This window comes from Coregonus lavaretus (genome assembly GCF_964263955.1).
Source record: "Coregonus lavaretus genome assembly, chromosome: 2".
NCBI classification, from domain to species: domain Eukaryota; kingdom Metazoa; phylum Chordata; class Actinopteri; order Salmoniformes; family Salmonidae; genus Coregonus; species Coregonus lavaretus.
This window is the reverse complement of record NC_139989.1, coordinates 52,166,581-52,191,323: the sequence shown is the minus strand read 5'-3', so window position 1 is coordinate 52,191,323 and position 24,743 is coordinate 52,166,581. Positions and strand designations below refer to the sequence as shown.

General features: G+C 43.1%; 1 protein-coding gene across 1 annotated transcript in view; it reads right to left on the bottom strand.

Annotated features, from left to right (window-relative positions):
- LOC311138289 (acid-sensing ion channel 2) overlaps positions 1–24,743 on the bottom strand; it is a gene marked incomplete at both ends in the record, with an annotated part of 398,974 nt that overhangs the window by 49,462 nt on the left and 324,769 nt on the right. The window contains one exon of the mRNA XM_084172970.1: positions 5,097–5,247. Coding sequence (XP_084029096.1) covers positions 5,097–5,247 — 151 coding nt within the window. The remainder of the gene's footprint in view (positions 1–5,096; positions 5,248–24,743) is intronic.

Genomic DNA, 24,743 nt, shown 5'->3' with positions numbered 1-24,743 from the left:
TGTGAATACAGATATGCATCTGTTGGCATGGTTACACGTGGTCTGCAGTTGTGAGGCCGGTTGGACGTACTGCCAAATTCTCTAAAACGACGTTGAAGGCGGCTTATGGTAGAGAAATTAACATCACATTCTCTGGCAACAGCTCTGGTGGACATTCCTGCAGTCAGCATGCCAATTGCACACTCCCGCAAAACTTGAAACATCTGTGGCATTGTGTTGTGTGACAAAACTGCACATTTTAGTGTTTATTTTTCACTCCACAGCACAAGGTGCACCTGTGTAATGATCATGCCGTTTAATCAGCTTCTTGATACAGTTGAAGTCGGAAGTTTACATACATTTAGGTTGGAGTCATTAAAACTAGTTTTTCAACCACCACAAATTTCTTGTTAACAAACTATAGTTTTGGCAAATCGGTTAGGACATCTACTTTGTGCATGACACAAGTAATTTTCCAACAATTGTTTACAGACAGATTATTTCAGTTATAATTCACTGTATCACAATTCCAGTGGGTCAGAAGTTTACATACACTAAGTTGACTGTGCCTTTAAACAGCTTGGAAAATTCCAGAAAATTATGTCATGGCTTTAGAAGCTTCTGATAGGCTAATTGACATCATTTGAGTCAATTGGAGGTGTACCTGTGGATGTATTTCAAGGCCTACCTTCAATCTCAGTGCCTCTTTGCTTGACATCATGGGAAAATCAAAAGAAATCAGCCAAGACCTCAGAAGAAAAATTGTAGACCTCCACAAGTCTGGTTCATCCTTCGGAGCAATTTCCAAACGCCTGAAGGTACCACGTTCATCTGTACAAACAATAGTACGCAAGTATAAACACCATGGGACCACGCATCGATCATAACGCTCAGGAAGGAGACGCGTTCTGTCTCCTAGAGATGAACATACTTTGGTGCGAAAAGTGCAAATAAATCCCAGAACAACAGCAAAGGACCTTGTGAAGATGCTGGAGGAAACAGGTCCAAAAGTATCTATATCCACAGTAAAACAAGTCCTATATGGACATAACCTGAAAGGCCGCTCAGCAAGGAAGAAGCCACTGCTCCAAAACCGCCATAAAAAAGCCAGGCTACGGTTTGCAACTGCACATGGGGACAAAGATCGTACTTTTTGGAGAATTGTCCTCTGGTCTGATGAAACAAAAATAGAACTGTTTGGCCATAATGACCATTGTTATGTTTGGAGGAAAAAGGGGAAGGCTTGCAAGCCGAAGAACACCATCACAACTGTGAAGAACAGGGGTGGCAGCATCATGCTGTGGGGGTGCTTTGCTGCAGGAGGGACTGGTGCACTTCACAAAATAGAAGGCATCATGAGGAAGGAAAATGATGTGGATATAGTGAAGCAACATCTCAAGACATCAGTCAGGAAGTTAAAGCTTGGTTGCAAATGGGTCTTCCAAATGGACAATGACCCCAAGCATACTTCCAAAGTTGTGGCAAAATGGCTTATGGACAACAAATTCAAGGTATTGGAGTGGCCATCACAAAGCCCTGACCTCAATCCTATAGAACATTTGTGGGCAGAACTGAAAAAGTGTGTGCAAGCAAGGAGGCCTACAAACCTGACTCAGTTACACCAGCTCTGTCAGGAGGAATGGGCTAAAATGCACCCAACTTATTGTGGGAAGCTTGTGGAAGGCTACCCAAAACATTTGACCCAAGTTAAACAATTTAAAGGCAATGCTACCAAATACTAATTGAGTGTATGTAAACTTCTGACCCACTGGGAATGTGATGAAAGAAATAAAAGCTGAAATAAATCATTATCTCTACTATTATTCTGACATTTCACATTCTTAAAATAAAGTGGTGATCCTAACTGACCTAAAACAGGGAATTTTTACTAGGATTAAATGTCAGGAATTGTGAAAAACGGAGTTTAAATGTATTTGGCTAAGGTGTATGTAAACTTCCGACTTCAACTGTATGTCAGGTGGATGGATTATCTTGGCAAAAGAGAAAGGCTCACTAACAGGGATATAAATAAATTTGTGCACAACAGTTGAGAGAAATAAGCTTTTTGTGTGTATGGACAATTTATGGGATCTTTTATTTCAGCTCATGAAACATGGGCCAACACTTTACATGTTGCGTTTATATTTTTGTTCAGTGTAATAACCTCACAGTCTGATGTGAAATGCTAAGTGTTTTACTCCCCACTCCTGCAAAAATTCAGTAGTTATCCCAACAGCAGAATGAGATAACAAGTCTTCAGATCAAGAGAAGAGTTAGAAAACTCGCCTGGCTCTTCCGCTTTCTAATGTCAACTTCAGTTGACCTCCCTTTGCAGACAGGGACAATCCATACAACATCCCACACAAACACAGCCAAGATCGCATTGTGTTCGATAAGGACTTAAGAAAGTACAGGAAAAAAAAGGAATACATTGATTGGAAACAACAGAGGAAGCCTGTCGATACTGTGAAAGGTGGTTGTAATAAGTGTTGATACTGTATTATGCACCCTGGGGCGACACCTTAGGTCGAAATCAATAGCAGCACTATGCATACAGAGATATGTTATGTGTTGCTGTCTGAGGACAATGAACAATAACAAAGTGTGTGGTATTGGAGAAGCCAGAGGTCATGTGCAATGGCACCCGATTCCCTTTATAGTACACTACTGTTGAGCATAGGGCTCTGGTCAGAAGTAGTGCACCATACAGGGAATAGGGTGCCATTTGGGGTGAAGCCAACGAGTTTCATCAGACACACAGTGGAGAAGTGGAGCTGGAGGTTAGCACTCCACCTGCAGCAAATCTCTCTTTAAATTCACCTGAAAATTATTATAATTTTTGTAAAAGTAAATAGTTGGAGAAAATGACTTCGATGAGGTCCTAATCACTTGACAAGTCGTCATTGAATTCCACTTGACAACCTTGCAAATATTTAAGATGCACTTGAGAGATCAGCCCCTCGAAGACAGCTACTGTATGAGTGGAAATGATAGAGAGACAATCTAAAGCTCTCATTATTTCTTCCACCGAGCAATCAGTTTGTCCTCTGCACTCCTGATGCCAATGTGAGTTGCAGTGTATCTAGGCAACTGCATATCTATTTCTAAAACACCGCACGCACACACCTACGCTGGGCAGGAAAATTCTCTGCAACAACAGAGTGATCAAATTAAGATAGCACATCTGTAGTTAGGTGTAATTGCAAACGGGTTGGGTTGTGTGCATTAATGACTAGTAAAGTGATTGTTGTCATAAATAAAATAAAAATCAATCTAGACGAATTAATATAAATGAAAAAGACAATGACTTTACACTACAGATGTAGGATCTTAATTTGATCACTCTTTTGTTGGACAGCAGGAAATGAAAACTTGTAGTATATTCAAGGATTAAAAAGGCTTCTAAAGCCCAGGAAACTGTGGATTCTGACTGCCCCCAGCTGACAGTAAAATACCCAGGAACCAAAAATAATACTTCAGATCAATAAACATCCCATGCCAAATGTCAACACCCCCTCTTCCTCCATGGTCCCATCCTGATACTGTCCACTGTCCACTTCCTCTGTACTACAAACTAACTCCTGTGAGTCCAGACATGACAGTATGGCAGCAAAACAAGCTGCCTCTCTACCCTCTAAAGCTCCCAGGATGCAGTTAGCCACAAATCTGACCATGGAGACGATGCAGCTCTGATTGACTGCAGGCCTTTGCCGGGCGGACAGAGAATAGAGGGTGAGAGGAGGGGTGGAGAGAGAGGAGCGGGTGAGAGGAGGGGTGGAGAGAGAGGAGAGGGTCAGAGGAGGGGTGGAGAGAGAGAGAGAGGGAGAGAAATTGTAGAAAGGCTGAGGTAGGAGCCCTATTCTGTGTCTGGTGTGTCCAGTGTGTCTGGTGTGTCCGGTGTGTCCGGTGTGTCCGGTCTGTCCGGTGTGTCCGGTGTGTCCAGTGTGTCCGGTGTGTCCGGTGTGTCCGGTATGTCCAGTATGTCCAGTGTGTCCAGTGTGTCCGGTGTGTCCAGTGTGTCCGATGTGTCCGGTGTGTCCGGTATGTCCAGTGTGTCCGGTGTGTCCAGTGTGTCCGGTGTGTCCGGTGTGTCCGGTATGTCCAGTGTGTCCAGTGTGTTCGGTGTGTCCGGTATGTCCAGTGTGTCCGGTGTGTCCAGTGTGTCCAGTGTGTCCAGTGTGTCCGGTATGTCCGATGTGTCTGGTGTGTCCGGTGTGTCCAGTGTGTCCGGTGCCTCTGCTTAGGAGCCAATGGTCTTGATTTAAGTCTCTAAAGGCACTGAGGCCCTGCTGCTCTGTGAAGAGGAAGCTGTGAGGTGGAAGCTGTAAGGAGGAAGCTGCAAGGAGGAAGCTCTGAGGAAGCTCTGAGCCCCCTGCTATCTGCTAGCAGGACTGAGTCAGCTGGTTGTGTGCTAATTAATTCGTACAGACATACAGAGAGATAAACAAGGGCACCATCCAGGGCCCTCCATCCCCCTAAGAGACTGTACAAACAGCTCTACACGCTCACTGTGCTGCTAGATGCCCCTCTGTGGGGCGACTTAGCCTCTGTCTTATCACAACAGACTTAAACACACCAGTGATGGTAAGGGAAGGGACAGCTGAGGACAAGCCTATGTGTCCCACTGCTAATCTGAGAGGAACATGTGGATAATTGATCGGGGGAAATAACAGGCTCTCTGCATGATACATGATACTATATATGGAGAGTAAATATTCCATCTGCTAGAGGGCCCATGTCTTGGCTTGATGCTGTGCTTCAAGAACTCCCCTGTCTGCACTTCCACACAGGTTGAGACGTGAGCAAGGCCTTCAATGAGGCTCGTTGTGCAGCCAGCCGGTTAGGCAGCAAGCCCCCTCCTACACAAGACTATCTGAACAACTAACAGGGCTTGTTACACAAGGAACAACAAATTGTGAAGTCAATACATTTTGGGCATAATTTATATAAATGGTGAAAAGCACAGGACACAGAATATAACCTTGAGGGACACCAGTTGTCAACTCCACATAATCAGATTTAACACCCTCCACATGGATACATTGTGATTTGGCTGGAGATATGGCACTGGTTAAGGGTCAGGGGTTAAGGGCCAGGTATGGTGTAGTTGGGCCTACCTGTGTCGCCCCACACGGGCAGGTACTCGTCCTGCTGGATGTCCAGCATAATCTCCAGGCCGTTCCCCGTCCCTCCCTTCATGGTGGTCCGCAGCGTCTTCCCCTCTTCCGCTGCGTTGAACATATAACACTTCCCATACCTGGTGAACACCTGCAGAGAGAGAGAGAGAGAGAGAGAGAGAGAGAGAGAGAGAGAGAGAGAGAGAGAGAGAGAGAGAGAGAGAGAGAGAGAGAGAGAGAGAGAGAGAGAGAGAGAGAGAGAGAGAGAGAGCAGAAGTTAGTACCGACCATGTTATGTACACAGGCTGGTGGACATCAGGAGAGTACGGTGGTGGACTGATACATTAACTAATCATAAACTGGTACCATGACCTTCCCTGAGGCGGTTTAGGGAAGAACTGTCCTTATAGCCTTCTAAATGCATTAAGAAATCAGAAAGCTGAACTAGATATGATAATGTTTCTAACACCCTACAGGCAAATTCAAATGACAACAACAGAGCCTGGAACAAAAGTTAAGTATTAAGGATTCATGTGGAGACTAGGAATACAAAATGTCAATTTGTACCTTGGTCGCCCTTGATAGAAATCCATGATCAATCCCAATGGCACACAACAACCTCCTAACACATTCTCCTATGATTACCAAAAATTGGAAGAGGCAACTTGTGCTTTTTTAAATTTGTTTACGAGCATACACTTCACGGCACGGCAGTGGGCCACGTCGGAGATAAATCCTATCATTTCAGTGTAATGGAGCATGTGGCTGTTGTTCCCCTCCCTTCCTCCTCCCTCCCAAGTGGCTGGATGAGCAGAAGCATTAAAAGCTAGAGCCCTGGTTCTCTGAAGGACAGCTAATAACAGGCTTTCTGCAGCTGCACTCTGCTCCGGTCAGGAGGAGAAAGCACTTTTCAGCTCCTATATTGGGTAAAGTAGGGTCAGATTAGGCCATAAAGAAAAGTAGTGGCAGAGACTTGAAAAAAGCATGGGCACTTTCCCCTGTAATCACTTAAAAGCAGTGCTCACTCTGCCATTAGTGGCATGGAGTTCATGGGAGAAAAACCTGCATTCGCCATCCCCACTTTCAGTACATTGTTAACAGTTCAAGGAAAACCGTTGAGATGCCATTATGAGAAGGAATACATAGTGAAAGCGCTGATTTTTCCAGGTAATGACAGAACTTTTGCACCCCATTCAATCAAACAAATAGGCACAGTTATATGTCACATCACTGCTAGATAACGACTTTGTGGTTTATATGAATAATAGATTGGCGTAAAATGCAGAGTCAGTGCAGCTTATTTAGAGACGGGTGTGTAGAAGATGCAAACATGTAAATGAGATGGGTGTTGGGAGGTCCCTGCTCGTGAATAATAATCACCATAACAACCATAGAAATATTTATTAATTAATAAAAAATGAAAAGCTGAAATGTCAATAAGTATTCAACCCCTTTGTTATGGCAAGCCTAAATAAGTTCAGGAGTACAAATTTGCTTAACAAGTCACATAATAAGTTGCATGGACTCACTCTTTGTGCAATAATAGTGCTTAACATGATTTTTGAATGACTACCTCATCTCTGTACCCCACATATAAAATTGTCTGTAAGGTCCCTCAGTCGAGCAGTGAATTTCAAACACAGATTCAACCACAAAGACCAGGGAGATTTTCCAATGCCTCGCAAAGAAGGGCACCTATTGGTAGATGGGTATAAAAAAAAGCAGACATTGAATATCTGTTTGAGCATGGTGAAGTTTGAATGGTGTATCAATACACCCAGTCACTACAAAGATACAGGCGTTCTTCCTAACTCAGTTGCCGGAGAAGAAGGAAACCGCTCAGGGATTTCACCATGAGGCCAATGGTGACTTTAAAACCGTTACAGAGTTTAATGGCTGTGATAGGAGAAAACTGAGGATGGATCAACAACATTGTAGTTACTCCACAATATACTAACCTAAATGACAGAGTGAAAAGAAGGAAGCCTGTACAGCGTAAAAATATTCCAAAACATGCATGTTTACTATAATGCACTAAAGTAAAATTGCAAAAAACGTGGCAAAGAAATTAACTTTATGTACTGAATACAAACGTTATGTTTGGGGCAAATCCAACACAACACATCACTGAGTACCACTCTTCATATTTTCAAGCATGGTGGTGGCTGCATTATGTTATGGGTATGCTTGTCATCGGCAAGGACTAGGGAGTTTTTTAAGATACAAATAAATGGAATAGAGCTAAGCACAGGTAAAATCCTAGAGGAAAACCTGGTTCAGTCTACTTTCCAGCAGACACTGGGAGACTAATGTACCTTTCAGCAGGACAATAACTTAAAACACAAGGCCAAATATACACTGGAGTTGCTTTTTAAGCCGACATTGAATGTTCCTGAGTGGCCCAGTTACAGTTTTGACTTAAATCGGCTTGGAAATCTATGGCAAGATTTGAAAATGGCTGTCTAGGAACGATCAACAACCAACTTGACATAATTCTTGAAAGAATAATGTGCAAATATTGTACAATCCAGGTTTGCAAAGCATTTAGAGACTTACCCAGAAAGACTCAAAGCTGTAATCACTGCCAAAGGTGATTCTAACATATATTGCCTCGGGGGAGCACTGTTGGAGCTAGGAACACAAGCATTTCGCTACACCCGCAATAACATCTGCTAACATCTGTCTTTTTTAAATATGTGTATGTGACCAATACAATTTTATTTTATTTGGGTGTGAATACTTATGTAAATAAGACATTTCTGTATTTCATTTTCAATACATTTGCAAACATTTCTAAAAACATGTTTTCACTTTGTCATTGTGGGGTATTGTGTGTAGATGGGTGAGATTTTTTTACATATTTAATCCATTTTGAATTCAGGCTGTAACACAACAAAATGTGGAATAAGTCAAGGGGTATGAATACTTTCTGAAGGCACTATAAGTCTTCTTAATGGAGGGCTTTTCCATGACCAGTGTATGAGTGCTTCTATGGACATGAGTAATTGTCCAGGTGGACAGTGTTATGGTCATAGATGGATGTGGGTAGAAAGGGAGTATGAGACACCCCCTTCTCCTCAGTAGAGCAGCTCCCTCCTTCCACAGATATTAATCTGAATCTACCTAGATCATACATCAGGGGCTAAGAGCTGCCAGAGCCACAGTGCAGAGACAGGGGATACATATTCATAGAGCAATCACTCTTGGTTTGCAGGTACCTGTGTCTCAGTGTCTGCCTCTGACTGGGACTGGGCTTAACTGTATCAGGGATGGCTCCGGTTGGTAGCATAGTGACAGAAATACCCGAGTGTATAGAGACCAATATGGACCCAGCCTGCATGAATGGAGAATATCAACATCAGCAGCATGTCCCAACATAGACAGTCATCTGTCAATGTCAAAACATATTGGTCCAAACCTAACAGACCAAAAAGCAGATTGAATGGGATTCAACATGCACTAGCATCCCAGTAAACAGGTTGTTTTGGTCATCAGCATTACCTTGGTTCATTTGACTAAAGTATCTCTGTCTGCTAATTATAGCTTACATTAGAGTTATTAAGCATCAGCCCAAACCATTCACACACTCAAGTGCTCCCTTTGAACCCTCGCCACCTAACTGGGCAGGTAACATTATGTTTAATTACCCAGCGGTCATTTAAACTTTCATGATATTTCTGTGAGTTTCTGTGAGTGTGTGCATGTAACACAGATAAAGCGTATCTGCATTGCCCAGCACTGCTCCCCTACAGAGGTACTGTAGGAATGGTGCTCTGATCTCTCCTCCTCTGAAGTTGTCTATTAGGGACCACCATCATCATCATCATCCTCTCCCTGGAGCTCCTTGTCAGACCCTCTCTGTCTCTCTCTCTAGAAACAGTAATGATGTATGCATGACAGGGAGGGCTAGGACCAGGTCAACATCCCACTAGGCCCTCATCACACCTCATCAGCCATGCTACAGTGGAAGGGCCAACCAAAAGTTGCCAGGGCGATTCTGTCATTTTGGTACCCCTCAGACAGTTGTCTGACCCGGCTGTCTCTCCTTCATCTTGTTCCCTCCCTCCAACTCAGTTATGCTCTCCATCTCTGCTTGCCTCGAGTCATTCTGTCAGAGGGAGGGAGTAATGACTCCTCACACCACCACAGAAATATCAAATAACTTTGGTACCTGGCCAAGGGGCGGTTACAGGCAATACCTGTAAAGTAGCAAACTAAAGTAAAGACACACTTCTCAGAGTTCTCATGCACTGAGGCCATTACTTTTCTGAAAAACAGGATGTTAGAATATTGACCATAAGTATCAGCATTCTCAAAATGGCTCCACCCTGTCTGCTATTAATAAATGATCAGTGCTTGACTTGGGCAGGAGCTCACCGAGCTGAGTACCGGCACCTCAAATGTTCTACTGCTTGAGCTCCTGTTCCTCTTATAGAATATTAGCTCAAAAGTATTGTGGAGCTCCTGCACCTAAATATAAAAAGGACCGGCACCCAAAATGAGTACCGGCAGCAATTTCAATCCAAGTCAAGCAGTGTAAATGACAATGTTGCTTATGCACAAGCCAATACAGATTTACAAACATTGACTGTTGTTAGGGTCTTCATACACCCCCGTCTGTCTATTTTTATCAGTTTGGCTAGGATCGTCTTATTGACATTGCATGCTTCAAGCCACTAAACTTCAAAGTTGTCTTTGGTGATGAAATGCTGTTGTTGCTCTTTCTCCATGACTATATTTTTAAATGAATCGCTAAGACGTTGATTGAACCCGGGTCTTGAAATGTCACATGAGTCAAACCCTGTCATGTTAACATAGCATTAGCTGACACCGTCCACAGGGCAGTCTGGGCACTAAGCAGGAGAACAGAGTTGAGCTGCCAATTAGACACCTGCCTTCGTCTCGTCCACCCAACACAACTCATTAGCATTAGCAAGTCACAGTGTGAATGTCTGGGAGCACGACATCGCCGTAAGGCACGCCGTGACCCAGCCTGCATGCCGACCAGCCTCTCCCAGGGTAAAGTCAAAGATGACACGGCTATCATAGAGCCACCTTCTGCTTTGATGAAAGGTCAGTTGTTGTTAGTTAGCGCCAGACAGACGACAGACACCTTCCCACCGTGTTTGAAGAGCTTCCTGTCCCTGGCTAATGCAGAAGACAAAAGTTAGACATCTCAAAATGAAGCTTTACAAAGAGACAAGTCATTATGCCTCCGTACCTTCAGGCTCTGATCAGTCCCTACACCCAAACGAGGGCATTGCGTTCATCCACCTCTGGCCTGCTGGCTCCCCTTCCTCTGCGGAAGCATAGTTCCCGCTCAGCCCAGTCAAAACTGTTCGCTGCTCTTGCACCCCAATGGTGGAACAAGCTCCCTCACGACGCCAGGACAGCGGAGTCACTCACCACCTTCCGGAGACATTTGAAACCCCACCTCTTTAAGGAATACCTGGGATAGGATAAAGTAATCCTTCTACCCCCCCCCCCCCCAAAAAAAAATAATAATTAAAAAATAAAAAACAATTGTGAAGTGGTTATCCCACTGGCTATAGGGTGAATGCACCAATTTGTAAGTCGCTCTGGATAAGAGCGTCTGCTAAATGACGTAAATGTAATGTAAATGCCTGTGGTGTGCTGTGGCTGTGATGGGTACAATAGCGAGAATGGTTAATGACTTCATGTGTTTAGTTGTCACTATTTCTAACAGCTTTATGATAAATATGCCTACGCTTTGTTTCTTCAACTGTTATTTGAACGGACTCTGAAGTCTTATTCTCATTTGTTACACACACACGCACACGCGCGCACACACACACACACACACACACACACACACACACACACACACACACACACACACACACACACACACACACACACACACACAGATAGGAAAATATACTAACTTGTTACCATTACAAAATACTCTAAAGACAATGTATCAAAATTAAATACAAAATACTATTTATTATTTTCCAAACATTTCAAAATGTTATCCATTTTAGAATAAGGCTGTAATGTAACAAAATGTGGAAAAGTCAAGGGGTCTGAATACTTTCCGAATGCACTGTATATAAGGTCCCGCAGTTGACAGTGCATGTCAGAGCAAAAACCAAGCCATGAGGTCGAAGGAATTGTCCGTAGAGCTCCGAGACAGGATTGTGTCTAGGCACAGATCTGTGGAAGGGTACCAAAAAATGTCTGCAACATTGAAGGTCCCCAAGAACACAGTGGCCTCCATCATTCTTAATTGGAAGAAGTTTGGAACCACCAAGACTCTTCCTAGAGCTGGCCACCTGGCCAAACTGAGCAACCGGGGGAGAAGGGCCTTGGTCAGGGAGGTGACCAAGAACCCGATGGTCACTCTGACAGAGCTCCAGAGTTCCTCTGTTGAGATGGGAGAACCTTCCAGAAGGACAACCATCTCTGCAGCACTCCACCAATCAGGCCTGTATGGTAGACTGGCCAGACAGAAGCCACTCCTCAGTAAAAGGCACATGACAGCCCACTTGGAGTTTGCCAAAAGGCACCTAAAGGACTCTCAGACCATGAGAAACAAGATCCTCTGGTCTGATGAAACCAAGATTGAACTCTTTGGCCTGAATGCCAAGCGTCACATCTGGAGGAAACCTGGCACAATCCCTACGGTGAAGCATGATGGTGGCAGCATCATGCTGTGGGGATGTTTTTTAGATGCAGGGACTGGGACACTAGTCAGGATCGAGGGAAAGATTAAAGTAAAGTACAGGGAGATCCTTAATGAAAACATGCTCCAGAGAGCTCAGGACCTCAGACTGGGGCGAAGGTTCACCTTCCAACAGGACAATGACCCTAAGCACACAGCCAAGACAACGCAGCAGTGGCTTCGGGACAAGTCTCTGAATGTCCTTGAGTGGCCCATCCAGAGCCCGGACTTCAACCCGTTCAAACATCTCTGGAGAGACCTGAAAATAGCTGTGCAGCAACGCTCCCCATCCAACCTGACAGAGCTTGAGAGGATCTGCAGAGAAGAATGGGAGAAACTCCCCAAATACAGGTGTGCCAAGCTTGTACCATCATACCCAAGAAGACTCGAGGCTGTAATCGCTGCCAAAGGTGCTTCAACAAAGTATTGAGTAAAGGGTCTGAATACTTATGAAAATGTGATATTTCAGTTGTTTTTTTTACACAAAAATGTCTAAAAACCTGTTTTTGCTTTGTCATTATGGGGTATTGTGTGTAGATTGATGAGGGAAAAAAACGATTGAATCCATTTTAGAATAAGGCTGTAACGTAACAAAATGTGGAAATAAGTCAAGGTGTCTGAATACTTTCCGATTGTAGTTCAGAAGTAATTAAATACGCATTTAAAATACATGTAACATAAATACTGCCCATCTCTGCACACACACAAAATACAAATAAGAATTTATTTTTATGTTTTTTGACTGAACTTCATCCAATTTCGTTATCTCTGCTTGCCAAGTGGCTCTCCGTCGATCCCCATGCCAACACAATGACGGATTATCTCTCTCAGACGGACGCTATCTTTTCTTTATTCTGTCGTTTCTTCCCCATCGCTCTACTGTTTATCTCCTCCTGTCCCTGTCTGTGCCACCACAGTCCTCTGAAGTGCAGGGCGTATCTATATGACCTCTCAATTAGTTTAGATTTTTTTGATTAGTTTATTAGTCAGGGGTGTAGATGTAATCGCAGGGTACAGTAAAATTCTTAGTTCAGCTGATGGGGTCGCCGTGGAGACGGTACTCAGGAAGAGGAAGTCCAGTCACGCTCTACGCCCCCCTCTCCTTCCCCATTCCCTTCACTTCCCTTCACTTCCATCTATATCTGCTGATGGCCAGCCAACGCCTCGCCATGTTGTCTGTCTGCCATATCTACAATGATGTTTACCTCTGTTACAATGCTGCATGTTTTACACTATTTCAATCGATTCACTTTGATAAAAGCAGAATGGTTTCTGTTTGTGAAAAATTTGAAAATAAACAACCAGGACACAACGAGCGTTCAATGCTAAACAAGCAAAGGCCAAGGCAGTCTCGTGAATGCTGACCCCAACTCATTCAAAATGTATGCTCATGTATTTCTATTGACTACCCTGTCATATATTCACACAGTATAGCACTTCAGCAATCCTATTCACACAACCAGAGGAGAAAAAGCTTGTATTCATTCTTACTTACGGTACAGTATTACACATAACTGGATCCTCCTGTATATCTCTGTGATAGAATAAGCCACCTATCTCACTCATCCCATTTATGTTGCTGGCAGGCAGGGGAAAAAGTGGAAAGAGTAAATTAAAATTTGAAGCGTTAAGAGCCAGCCAACTGGTTTTATCAGTTCTTCTTACTCAGCGAGGGGCACCAAGCTTAAAGTTTACATTCCATTTCCATAAGCAGTCCATTGTGATGTGCTGTTATTGTTCACCAAATCGATTTCCATAATGGGTGAATTTAACTGGCTTTTCATGGTAAACCAAAGCAGCACGAGAGAGAGAGAGAGAGAGAGAGAGAGAGAGAGAGAGAGAGAGAGAGAATAAATGAGAGAGAGAGGGAGAGGGATACAGAGAGGAGTAAAGTGTGTGAAAAAGGCCTTTGAGTTGCAAGGTGTGCACTTTTCCTCCGTCTCGACGCTGCAGCATTTTAAGTGGTTCTGTTGTGAAGATGAATAATTCAGAGAGAGAGAGTGCGGCTATAAGCACTAGGCAAGGCTAGGCTACCTGTCACTGTGGAAGGCTTCAGCCACACTAACAAACCCCTGGGCGCCATACGCACGCATGGCATTGCCCTCCTCTTTGTTTTACTTTTTAATTTTATTTTATTTTAGTCATTTAGCAGACACTCTTATCCAGAGCGACTTACAGTTAGTGAATGCATAAGTTTTTTGTTTTTTTTTCATACTGGCCCCCCGTGGGAAATGAACCCACATCCCTGCCGGCCAAACCTCCCCTACCTTGGACGACGCTGGACCAATTGTGCACCGCCCATGGGTTCCTCCCGGTCGCGGCCGGCTGCAACAGAGCCTGGACTTGACCAGGATCTCTAGTGGCACAGCTAGAACTACAATGCAGTGCCTTAGACCACTGCGCCACTCGGGAGTCAGAGCCAAGTTAGCACTGTGAAACTACAAAACTTCCCCATGTCCAAACATAATTCATGCACATTAAACAAATGTCACCTTTTATGTGATGTGTTGTGAATTTTGTGGAATGGGATATATCACCCAATCCAAATGTAATTTACCATTCCAGTCGATAAAATAAGTATAAATTAAATACATGTATTTATTTTACGAGAGAGCATGTTTAGTGTGGAAGGTTGGTGACAGGACACAAAAGATAGCTGTTGTTGCTGCCAGCCTGATATTTATGTTCATGGAGAGAGAGTGAGAGAGAGAGAGAGAGAGAGTGAGAGAGTGAGAGAGAGAGAGAGAGAGAGAGAGAGAGAGAGAGAGAGAGAGAGAGAGAGAGAGAGAGAGAGAGCGAGCCGAGAGAGAGAGAGAGAGAGAGAGAGAGAGAGAGAGAGAGAGAGAGAGAGGAGAGGAGAGAGAGAGAGAGAGAGAGAGAGAGAGAGAGAGAGAGAGAGAGAGAGAGAGAGAGAGAGAGAGAGAGAGAGAGAGACTTATAAAGAAGATCCCTCTCCTGAGTGGAAATGATCCCGGCCGGATGGGAATTCAATCCAGGCTATGATTGGTGCCAGATCCCCGGTGACCCATGACCTGAGAGCAGCGCTCCATCCCCAGGCTTAATTGACTTTACACGGGGGAGGCCATGCACAGAGCACTGCCCTCACCTCTGCTGAATGACCTCACCCATTAACATGCTGCCTGTAGATGGACTGCTGCCACAAATTCAATGATCTTACCTATTTGAATCCCCTATGAAACAAACTCACTTTATACCATGACATTGTTGAATACTCGTTTCTGATTGGCTTGAAGGGCATTCTAGAGCGTGCATTATTTCCTCTATGTCCTCTCTGCAACTGTATTAGCCTATATATTATTTTTTGTATCTTACGTGAAAGCTGCCCGTTAAGAAGAACTGTCAACTTTACATATTTTCCTTCCAATATAAACGGAATTTCTGAATTAGAACGATGTATCTCATCTTGATAGTCACGTTCCCGCCCTTATAGTGAAGTGACAGAATGCATATTAGGTCATGGGTAATGCTAGCCAAATAGAAGAGTATGTGGATGTGGTGGAGAGCAGTCCGCCCCTGACTCTGCTGAAACATAAAGGTAAATAAGCAGCCAGGGGTGATCCATCATCTTAAACTGGAGCTTGGCAGCATGATCAGGCCTCAGCATCAGCACCAATGGCTCCTCACAGCCCAGAACAGCCCAACTCTACCCACAACGGACCAACTCAGGCCAGTCCAGCCCAGCCTACCCCACAGCCCTGACAACATTATCCTACTTACATACTTTACAGTATGCATTGTTTTCGGTACAGTGCAGCACATAGAGATGTGTCTCTTAGTTTAGATCATTTCTACAGTGGTACACTGCCTGCTAAAGTGTTAGTTCTATTCCCTCCCCTGAAGGCTGTACTCAGTGGGGTCACAAAGAGCAGTCTGCATGTCCGAGAGACTAAATAAAAGAGGAAGTTGCAAGTTGCCTTTAGGTCATGTTCTCACTGAATACTGATTTAATTGCATTCCCTCCCTCTCTCTCTTTTTTCCCCTCTCTTTTACCCCGTCCGTTTCTCGCTTTCCCACACGTGCAGAATGTAGAATGTGGCGTCTAGCCCTCCCTCTGTCACAGTCCGTCTATCTCAGGTACATTTCTGTTCCTGCTGTCACTCTGAGTGGAGGGGAGCGGGCATGTGAGAGGAACGACCACATTCGCTGCCTGCTGCCCCAGGCTCATCAATCACACTCATTATTTTCTATAACTCTGGGTCCTAGGCGGCTCCTCCGAGGCCCGCCTCACCTGTCATGGCCGCCGGTCTTTGCAGGGCTGATGGGAGGTGAGTAATGGGTGAGGGGTGGAGTACATGTGGCAGGTCCTTATCACAGACAGGAAGGAAGGAACGGACAGGTAGGAACAGGCACGTCTCACTCACACATTCCATCCGCTGTGTGTACGCTGTCGGAGGTGATGTCTGAGCTCCGATAAAGCTGTTTAGAGCATTTTGTAGGCTACATCACCATGGTGATAATGATCATTATCAATCAGTCCCTCTATCTCTCCATGGGGGAGCAGCATTGACCTTGAAAGAGTTTGGAGAAGTGCTGAAAAAGAATATATTCTGCTGAGTATAGCCATAGATTAAGCTACATGGAGGAGCTTCCTGAGACACAGTAATAATGTGTGTCAGCCCATTCTGTTACCACTGAATATTTAATGTTCCAAAGGGAAGATAAAGAGGTACATGACTCACAGCCAATTAACTAAATGAACTAACATACCATTATCTTGATTAACTAGCAAATAATTAATTCCATTAACTAGCAGCCTATTAACTTAAAGGCTACTACCATTTGCTGTGTCAGTTCCCTTTCCGTGATTGTGGTCATGTGCTCGCCCACCTCCTCCCCTCCATAAAGGCCCATCTTTCCCAGTTAGGTCCCCCACATGCCTGGTCAGACAGTCCTTCCATCTAAGCTCCCTAACCTTTCTGGATGCCAGAGAAAACATAGACGTGATCTGGACTATGATGTCTAGTAAAACAAATATACATTCAAATGTATAATGACCATGAATGTCAGGTATGACGGTTGACATGGACAGTGTATGTATGGACCTGGTCAGGCCTGGTTTGTACTCTCTGCTGCTACACTGTGGTATTGACATTCCCCACATGCTTTGGTCCAACCCTATCAGTGTTCTCTACTGAGCGGCTCCAGACAGACAGACAGACAGACAGACAGACCGACAGACAGAGCCCTCCCTACTGAGTTTAAAGAGCAAGGTTTCCTGCATCAAATGCCCCGTTTAATCCATTGCCGGGAGGAAGCCCCCGTGCCTTTTCACAAGTAGCTTGAGCTGGGTGTGAAATTCCTAACAAACAAAGCGATGAATGTGTGTTTGAATTAAATGAGACCATCATGGAGGGATAGAGACAGCCATATTGAAACGGCCACAGCTTGATATAAAGCCTGCTCACTTGGTGTATTCAGCTGTGAAGATCTGTCTGTTGTAAGTCAGAGATCCATGCTAGGATTAATAACAAACTATTGACCACTCAGCACCAGGAATTATTTGATTGTTGACCTGGTTACAAGAGCGTAGCCCAAAGATCATAATAATAATATGCCATTTAGCAGACGCTTTTATCCAAAGCGACTTACAGTCATGCGTGCATACATTTTATTTTTTATTTTTTTGTGTATGGGTGGTCCCGGGGATCGAACTCACTACCTTGGCGTTACAAGCACCGTGCTCTACCAGCTGAGCTACAGAGGGCCACATAACACAGAGAAATACAGACCTGACAGAATGGACGCAATAACTACAGTACATTTTATATCTACTTGGCAGCGAGTGCACCGGGCCGTGAAATAACACCTAAGAAATTAAATAACTGTTGATCACGCAGATAGCTAACAACTTTGGGAGTTACATTGTTAAAAGGTTGTCTGCTGGTATGCCCTTTGCGCTTGAATTTTGCTTTGTTTATTGCCAGCATTAATCTGCCAGAGTGTAATCTGCAGCGCAGAGGCATGTTGGTAATGAGTACGAGACAAAAAACACGGGGGACTCATCTACTGGGAACAGAGAAAACAGAGTCAATTTAAGCTACTATACTCCAATGACTTCACTCAGAGGCTTTGTGCCGCAGCCAAAGCCCTCACATAGTAAATAATCAGAATTAGGAGGCAAATGAGAATTAAAGAGTGATCTAAACACTGGGAGGGAGGGAGGGAGGGAGGGAGGGAGGGAGGGAGGGAGGGAGGGAGGGAGGGGGAGTATTCCCCGGAGTGAGACAGATCACACATTTAATGCCTAGCTATTATAGCTGTTTATATGCAATTTCGCTAATGTCAGCTAAAAAAATGTAGATTGGTAAATTAGTCTAGCGTTCAGCTATCTAAACTTGTAGTAATCAAGGTCGAATTAGAGCCAGGGGGACCCCATTGATTTTGTTAGTCAGTCTCACAAGATATCATATTAAAAACGGCAAAACATTTCTCTCCACCCTATGGCAAAATGTGTAGAATTGCAGGAAATTAGCTGTAAAACATCACATTTTCCTCTCCGCCCAATGGCAAAATTAGTAGAATTGCAGCAAACTTGCTTTAAAACTGGAACATTTTCTCTACACCCCATGGCAAAATGTGTAGAATTGCACGAAATCAACTCTAAAACTAAAAGAAAATGTCTCTCCACTGTCAAGAGGGGGTCTGCTAAAATTTGCTAGCAATGTGGGCCCCTCATGATGAGTTCAGATTGTTGGTGGCCCCCACCCCCATCAAAGTTTCACATCCCTAGTGTAATTAATCAAATAGAGATGTATAAATAAACATAAACCGGTGGTAAGGTCCTCCTCCATAGCTGAGCCTGTTTATCTGGAGATGTGGATTGACATGCTAACGACGCTATCGTCTTCACTGACACAAGATTCACTGGGTGATTGCAAAGATTCAAAGTGGTATTCTTCCTAGTATTGCCAGATCATAACAACTCATTTATGACCACTACATACATAGACAAATATGTTTGGGGGTGGGGCTGAGAATTAAAAAATGTATTGCCCGCGCTACAGACGGCTATATCGGTCCGCTAATACAGGACTAGTAAAGGCCCAGTGCATTACTTTTGTTTATTAATTATTATTTTTTATTCCGATTTTTCCGGGGGTGCACCCTCAGCACCCCTACTTCCTGCAGCTATGACTACATACAGTATATGTGGCTAGATGCTATTTACAGCTCTTCTGTTCATATAGCCATAGAAATCTACTGATTGCATGCATATTAAATTGTTTTGCATATTTACAATAGATTGTCTCCTATGATAATGCATGGCTGTGTTCTTCACTTCTATGCTCTTGACTTATACCTGCAGGTATTGTTCAGTATTGTACACAGCACATTTCATTAAGTTAATGTGATTCAGCCATCCAGCAAAGTCTCTGTATGTTTCTGTCATTTTATGGCAGGGTGTATCAGGCCAGGGCCTATGTATCTCTGCTTTAATAAATATAGACAGTAGAAGAGATTTACCTAGCAGCACATACCAACTCCCTGAGCACACACCCTGAGGAAGAGAATTTCTCCAAATCCATATGTAAGTTTTTATAAAACCATGGATACAACTGCCAAACTCCCTCTATGTTGTACAGCCTCATTCTGGCAACTCCAAGCCTCCGAGTCAATCAACATGTTCCTTCCTTCCTCAGCTCAGTGGATGTTCACACTTTGGTTCGCTGCTACCCACATAGCAACAGCGGGAGCCTACGGTGTACAAACATTTGATTGGAACAGGAATACTTTCAATTAAGTGGATCCTTTAGTGGAGGATGGTGTTGGTCTTACAGCTCTGTAAAAGTATAATAATGTAATAACTTATTTTGCATTATTTATCTGAACAAGTCTGAAACGTCCTTATCCAGGGCAGACGGAGAGAGACATTTTATATTAATCTGGCAGTTCAAAGGAGAGGACACATATGAATTCAAGCCCCGCAGTCTCTGTGGTTTGGTGCTCTAACCTCTATACTGCTAACAGTGTGGAGTGTGGAGTGTGTGTGGTGGCTATGTCACCTACTGTCATTCCCAATAGTGCTAAAAGTCCATTACTAGCTAGCGGTGAGAGAAGAGAATATAGCAATGTGTCAGCCTGTCACGGAGAGACAATATTGCAGTATAGCAACAGAGTGACAAGCGACACAGACAGCCACAGCGTAATTGGGGACACATCTGCAGAAAATGAGGATAGCTGATCCAACATCTCCAATATGACAAAACAGTGCCTTTTCTCTGCCAGATTAGTGCAATCCATCATGGAGGAGGCCTGATGATAAAACCCAAATGTCTCCCAATGGATACTAGGCTGGGGGCTGAATACAATGGGTAATGTCTACTTTCACTGAATTCAGAAAATTAGATTGGATTAAGTGAATAAATAGGTGAACAGAAAGGGCTGAGTTGGGAATAACTGGGAACAAATGCAAAAATAGATTAAAAGACATCTCCCTCAGCCGTATAGTACTCACACACCACAGGAGGTTGGTGGCACCTTAATTAAGGAGGAAGGGCTTGTGGTAATGGCTGGAGCAGAATCGGTGGAATGGCATCAAATACATCAAACACATGGTTTGATGCCATTCCATTCGCTCCGTTCCAGACATTATTATGAGCCGTTCTCCCCTCAGCAGCCTCCAATGTCAAACACACACACACACACACACACACACACAAATACACATCAACAGATTATCAGCTCTGCCTGTGTGTGTATGTGTGTGTATTGTATATGTGTGTGTGTATTGGCAGAGACCCCTCAAACACCTCCAAAGGTACCCAATGACTGGATGAAGATTGATCTTGTTAAGAGTTACAAATGGGGTAGCGGCAGGAGCCTTTGGAGCATTTAGATCCTATAACTCTCTCTCTGGCCTGTGTCCCAAATGGCACCCTATTCCCTATATAGTGCATTACTTTTCACCAGAGGTCAGGGCTCTGGTCAAAAAAGGGAAGGAGGCAGGGGTTCTCAAAGTGGGGTCAGGAACTGCAGGGGGTCCGCGGCCAGATCTCAAAATATATACATATATATATATATATATATATATATATATATATATATATATATATATATATATATATATATATATATATATATATATAGCAATATATATATATAATGTATATACAGCTCTGGAAAAAAGTAAGAGACCACTGCAAAATTATCAGTTTCTCTGGTTTTACTATTTATAACATTTTTGTTTTATTCTATAAACTACTGACAACATTTCTCCCAAATTCCAAATAAAAATATTATCATTTAGAGCATTTATTTGCAGAAAATGACAACTGGTCAAAATAACAAAAAAGATGGAGTGTTGTCAGACCTTGAAAAATAAGTTCATGTTCATTTTTAAACAACACAATAGTAATGTTTTAACTTAAGAAGAGTTCAGAAATCAATATTTGGTGGAATAACCCTGATTTTCAATCACAGCTTTCATGCGTCTTGGCATGCTCTCCACCAGTCGTTCACATTGATGTTGGGTGACTTTATGCCACTCCTGGTGCAAAAATTCAAGCAGCACGGCTTTGTTTGATGGCTTGTGACCATCCATCTTCCTCTTGATCACATTCCAGAAGTTTTCAATGGGGTTCAGGTCTGGAGATTGGGCTGGCCATGACAGGGTCTTGATCTGGTGGTCCTCCATCCACACCTTGATTGACCTGGCTGTGTGGCATGGCGCATTGTCCTGCTGGAAAAACCAATCCTCAGAGTTGGGGAACAATGTCAGAGCAAAAGGAAGCAAGTTTTCTTCCAGGACAACCTTGTACATGGCTTGATTCATGCGTCCTTCACAAAGACAAATCTGCCCGATTCCAGCCTTGCTGAAGCACCCCCAGATCATCACCGATCCTCCACCAAATTTCACAATGGGTGCGAGACACTGTGGCTTGTAGGCCTCTCCAGGTCTCCGTCTAACCATTAGACGACCAGGTGTTGGGCAAAGCTGAAAATTGGACATATCAGAGAAGATGACCTTACTCCAGTCCTCTACGGTCCAATCCTTATGGTCTTTTGCAAACCTCAGCCTGGCTCTTCTTTGCTTCTCATTGATGAAGGGCTTTTTTCTAGCTTTGCACGACTTCAGCCCTGCCCCTAGGAGCCTGTTTCGAACCCCAGCTGCCGTTTGCCATTCTTTTTGTAGGTTACTTGATGTCATCCTACGGTTGTTGAGTGACATTCGAATGAGTTGGCGGTCATCCCGGTCAGTAGAGAGTTGTTTTTGCCCTCTGCCGGTCTGTAGCTTTGTTGTCCCCAGTGTCTGCAGCTTGAACTTGTTCTTATGAACCGCCGTCATTGACATTTTAATGATGGAAGCAACCTGACGCTCACTGTATCCCTCTGCCAGTAAAGCCAGAATTGAACCCTTCTTTTCCTCACTCAAAACTTTCCTTTTCAACTCTTTTGGCATGGTCAATAGTTATTTTTTGATTAATATTACTTTTGAGGTACTATTAGCACTGTTTTTGCCATCCAGCTGGTCCTATTGCAAGAGGATAGTGATGACCACAGCAGTGGTTTTTATACTTTTCTTCGTTAAATAAGATTTGGTTCAGGTGATCACCTAATCAGTACCTAATTCAGTAGAATGAGGTGTGCCTGTGTTGGAATTCAACAGACACTGGAATGGAATGGCTATCATACATGTAGAGATGCTGATTTAAGAAAAATTTGCAGTTGTCTCTTAATTTTTTCCAGAGCTGTATATTATTTTTTTTTAAGCATTTTTTTTTTTGGAATGAATATTACTAACAACAGATTAAACAAATTTTGGCCAAGGGATCTGTGGAATAAGTTTAGTGTTATACAATACAATTTAATATCATTAATCTACAATTTATGTTCTTACAGTTTTTTACAATCACTTTGGCACTAATTTCAGAACCTTGACGTCATTTTTTAAAACTCTAGACACAAAACTCACAACCAATGATCAAAATGCACATTTTTCAAAACTCTAACACTTTTTTCAATTGCTTGGATACAATACACATAAAACTAAGATCATTTGTTCATTTAACAAAAGTCACCTGTTCAATATGACACAACTTAACATCAAAGTACTACTATTTCAAAAGGCAATTCACACATTACATTTCAGATGAGTGTCTATTCATTTCATTACAATTATCCAACTATCAATTGATACAACTGCTCAAAATGATAAGTAACTGTTGCATTGCTCTTAATGCATAGTTGTATGGAAACAGACAAACAATATTCCATGTTTAGATCATGAAAGTTTCAAAGTAACGAGAATCATTGTCACCAATTAGCATGGAGCATGAACCAATTAGACTACGTTATCTATGGATGTAATATTTCATCATCATTCTTTATCAGACACCATTTCTATGGTCCCCTTGTAACCTTCCTTGATGAGCTCGATCAGGCCTGTAGAGCTGGTGGCGTGACCTATGTCATTTTGTGGGATAATGTCAGGTTCCACCATGCTCATATGGTGCAAGCATGGTTTCAGGCCCACGCACAATTTACCACCCTGTATTTACCCCCATACTCTCCTTTCCTTAACCCGATTGAGGAATTTTTCTCCACATGGAGATGGAAGGTTTATGATAGGCGCCCTCATGAACAAGTCACTCTTCTCCAGGCCATGGATGACGCATGCAATGACATCACGGCAGACCAGTGTCAGGCCTGGATTCGCCATGGCCAAAGGTTTTTTCCAAGATGTTTGGCTAATGAAAACATCCATTGTGATGTAGATGAGAACCTGTGGCCAAAACCACAAGACAGAGTTGATGAAAATGTAGAAGTACAGTAATCACTCCTATGTTTTGCTTTTTACAGTACAAGCAAGCAAGTTGAGGAACACTGCATTTGATGTTTTACAGTACTGTAATGTTTTTCATCAATATATTTCAGATTTTGTTCAATGATTCCACTGTGTCTGTAGTATTCTCTCTACTACTGCAGTACTTTTACAGGGATGTATTTACATGTAGTACCATAATGAAACATGTATCACCTATTTTGTACTACAATATTTAATGATCGTACGAACAATGACACAGTGAAACTATCGGTTGCTTGTGTGTGGGTGATCTAAATTAACGTTTCATTGGTATTTCACAATAAATTTGTTTTTTGAACCAATGATTGTGCAAGTGCAAGATTTCTTTAAAGATATGAATGCACAATGCAATGTTTTGAACATTGGACAGCCTGTGTTACAAGTGATGACCGTTTTGAGTTTTGTGTCTAGAGTTTTGAAAAATGACGTCAAGGTTCTGAAATTAGTGCCAAAGTGATTGTAAAAAACTGTAACCACTGGCAACATGGGCCTGGGAGGCTCACAGGGATATTGGTATCCACAGTACTTTTCAACTCAATACTTTTTGTATACCCCCAAAACATTTTTTTAAACTTAAATGCCCTGTAATTTAAGCTTTAAAACTGCAAAGTTTTCTCTCTGTCTCATGGCAAAATGTGGAGAATTGCAGAATTGTATCTTTAAAGCAGCAACAATTAAATATCTCTCTGCCACATGACAAAATGTGTAAAATTGCCGGACATTTGCTTGAAAACTGCTAAATGTTCTCTCCCAGGGCCCAAGACTAGTTTCATCTGGCCATGCACTGCACTCCCAAAGTCATAGTAGAGCTCCTTGTATGCTATTTCTATCTCACTCCAGTTGTGTTCTGATTATGAGCCGGTCCCTGATGAAATTGCTATTACAAAAGGGGTCCCTACCCCAAAAAGTTTGAGAACCCCTGATATAGGGAATAGGGTGCCATTTGGAAGCCCCCCCTCTCTCTCGCTCTCTCTCTCTCTACCCTCCCTCCCTCCACTAAGGGGGATCCAGAGGCTGCTGTGGAATTAGTTTTGAGGCCATTGGCTGAACTCATAGCTGCCACGCAACTCAGAACTACAGATACCTGAACAACAATATGCAAAAAGATGTCAGGGAAAATGATAGAACACTAAAAATG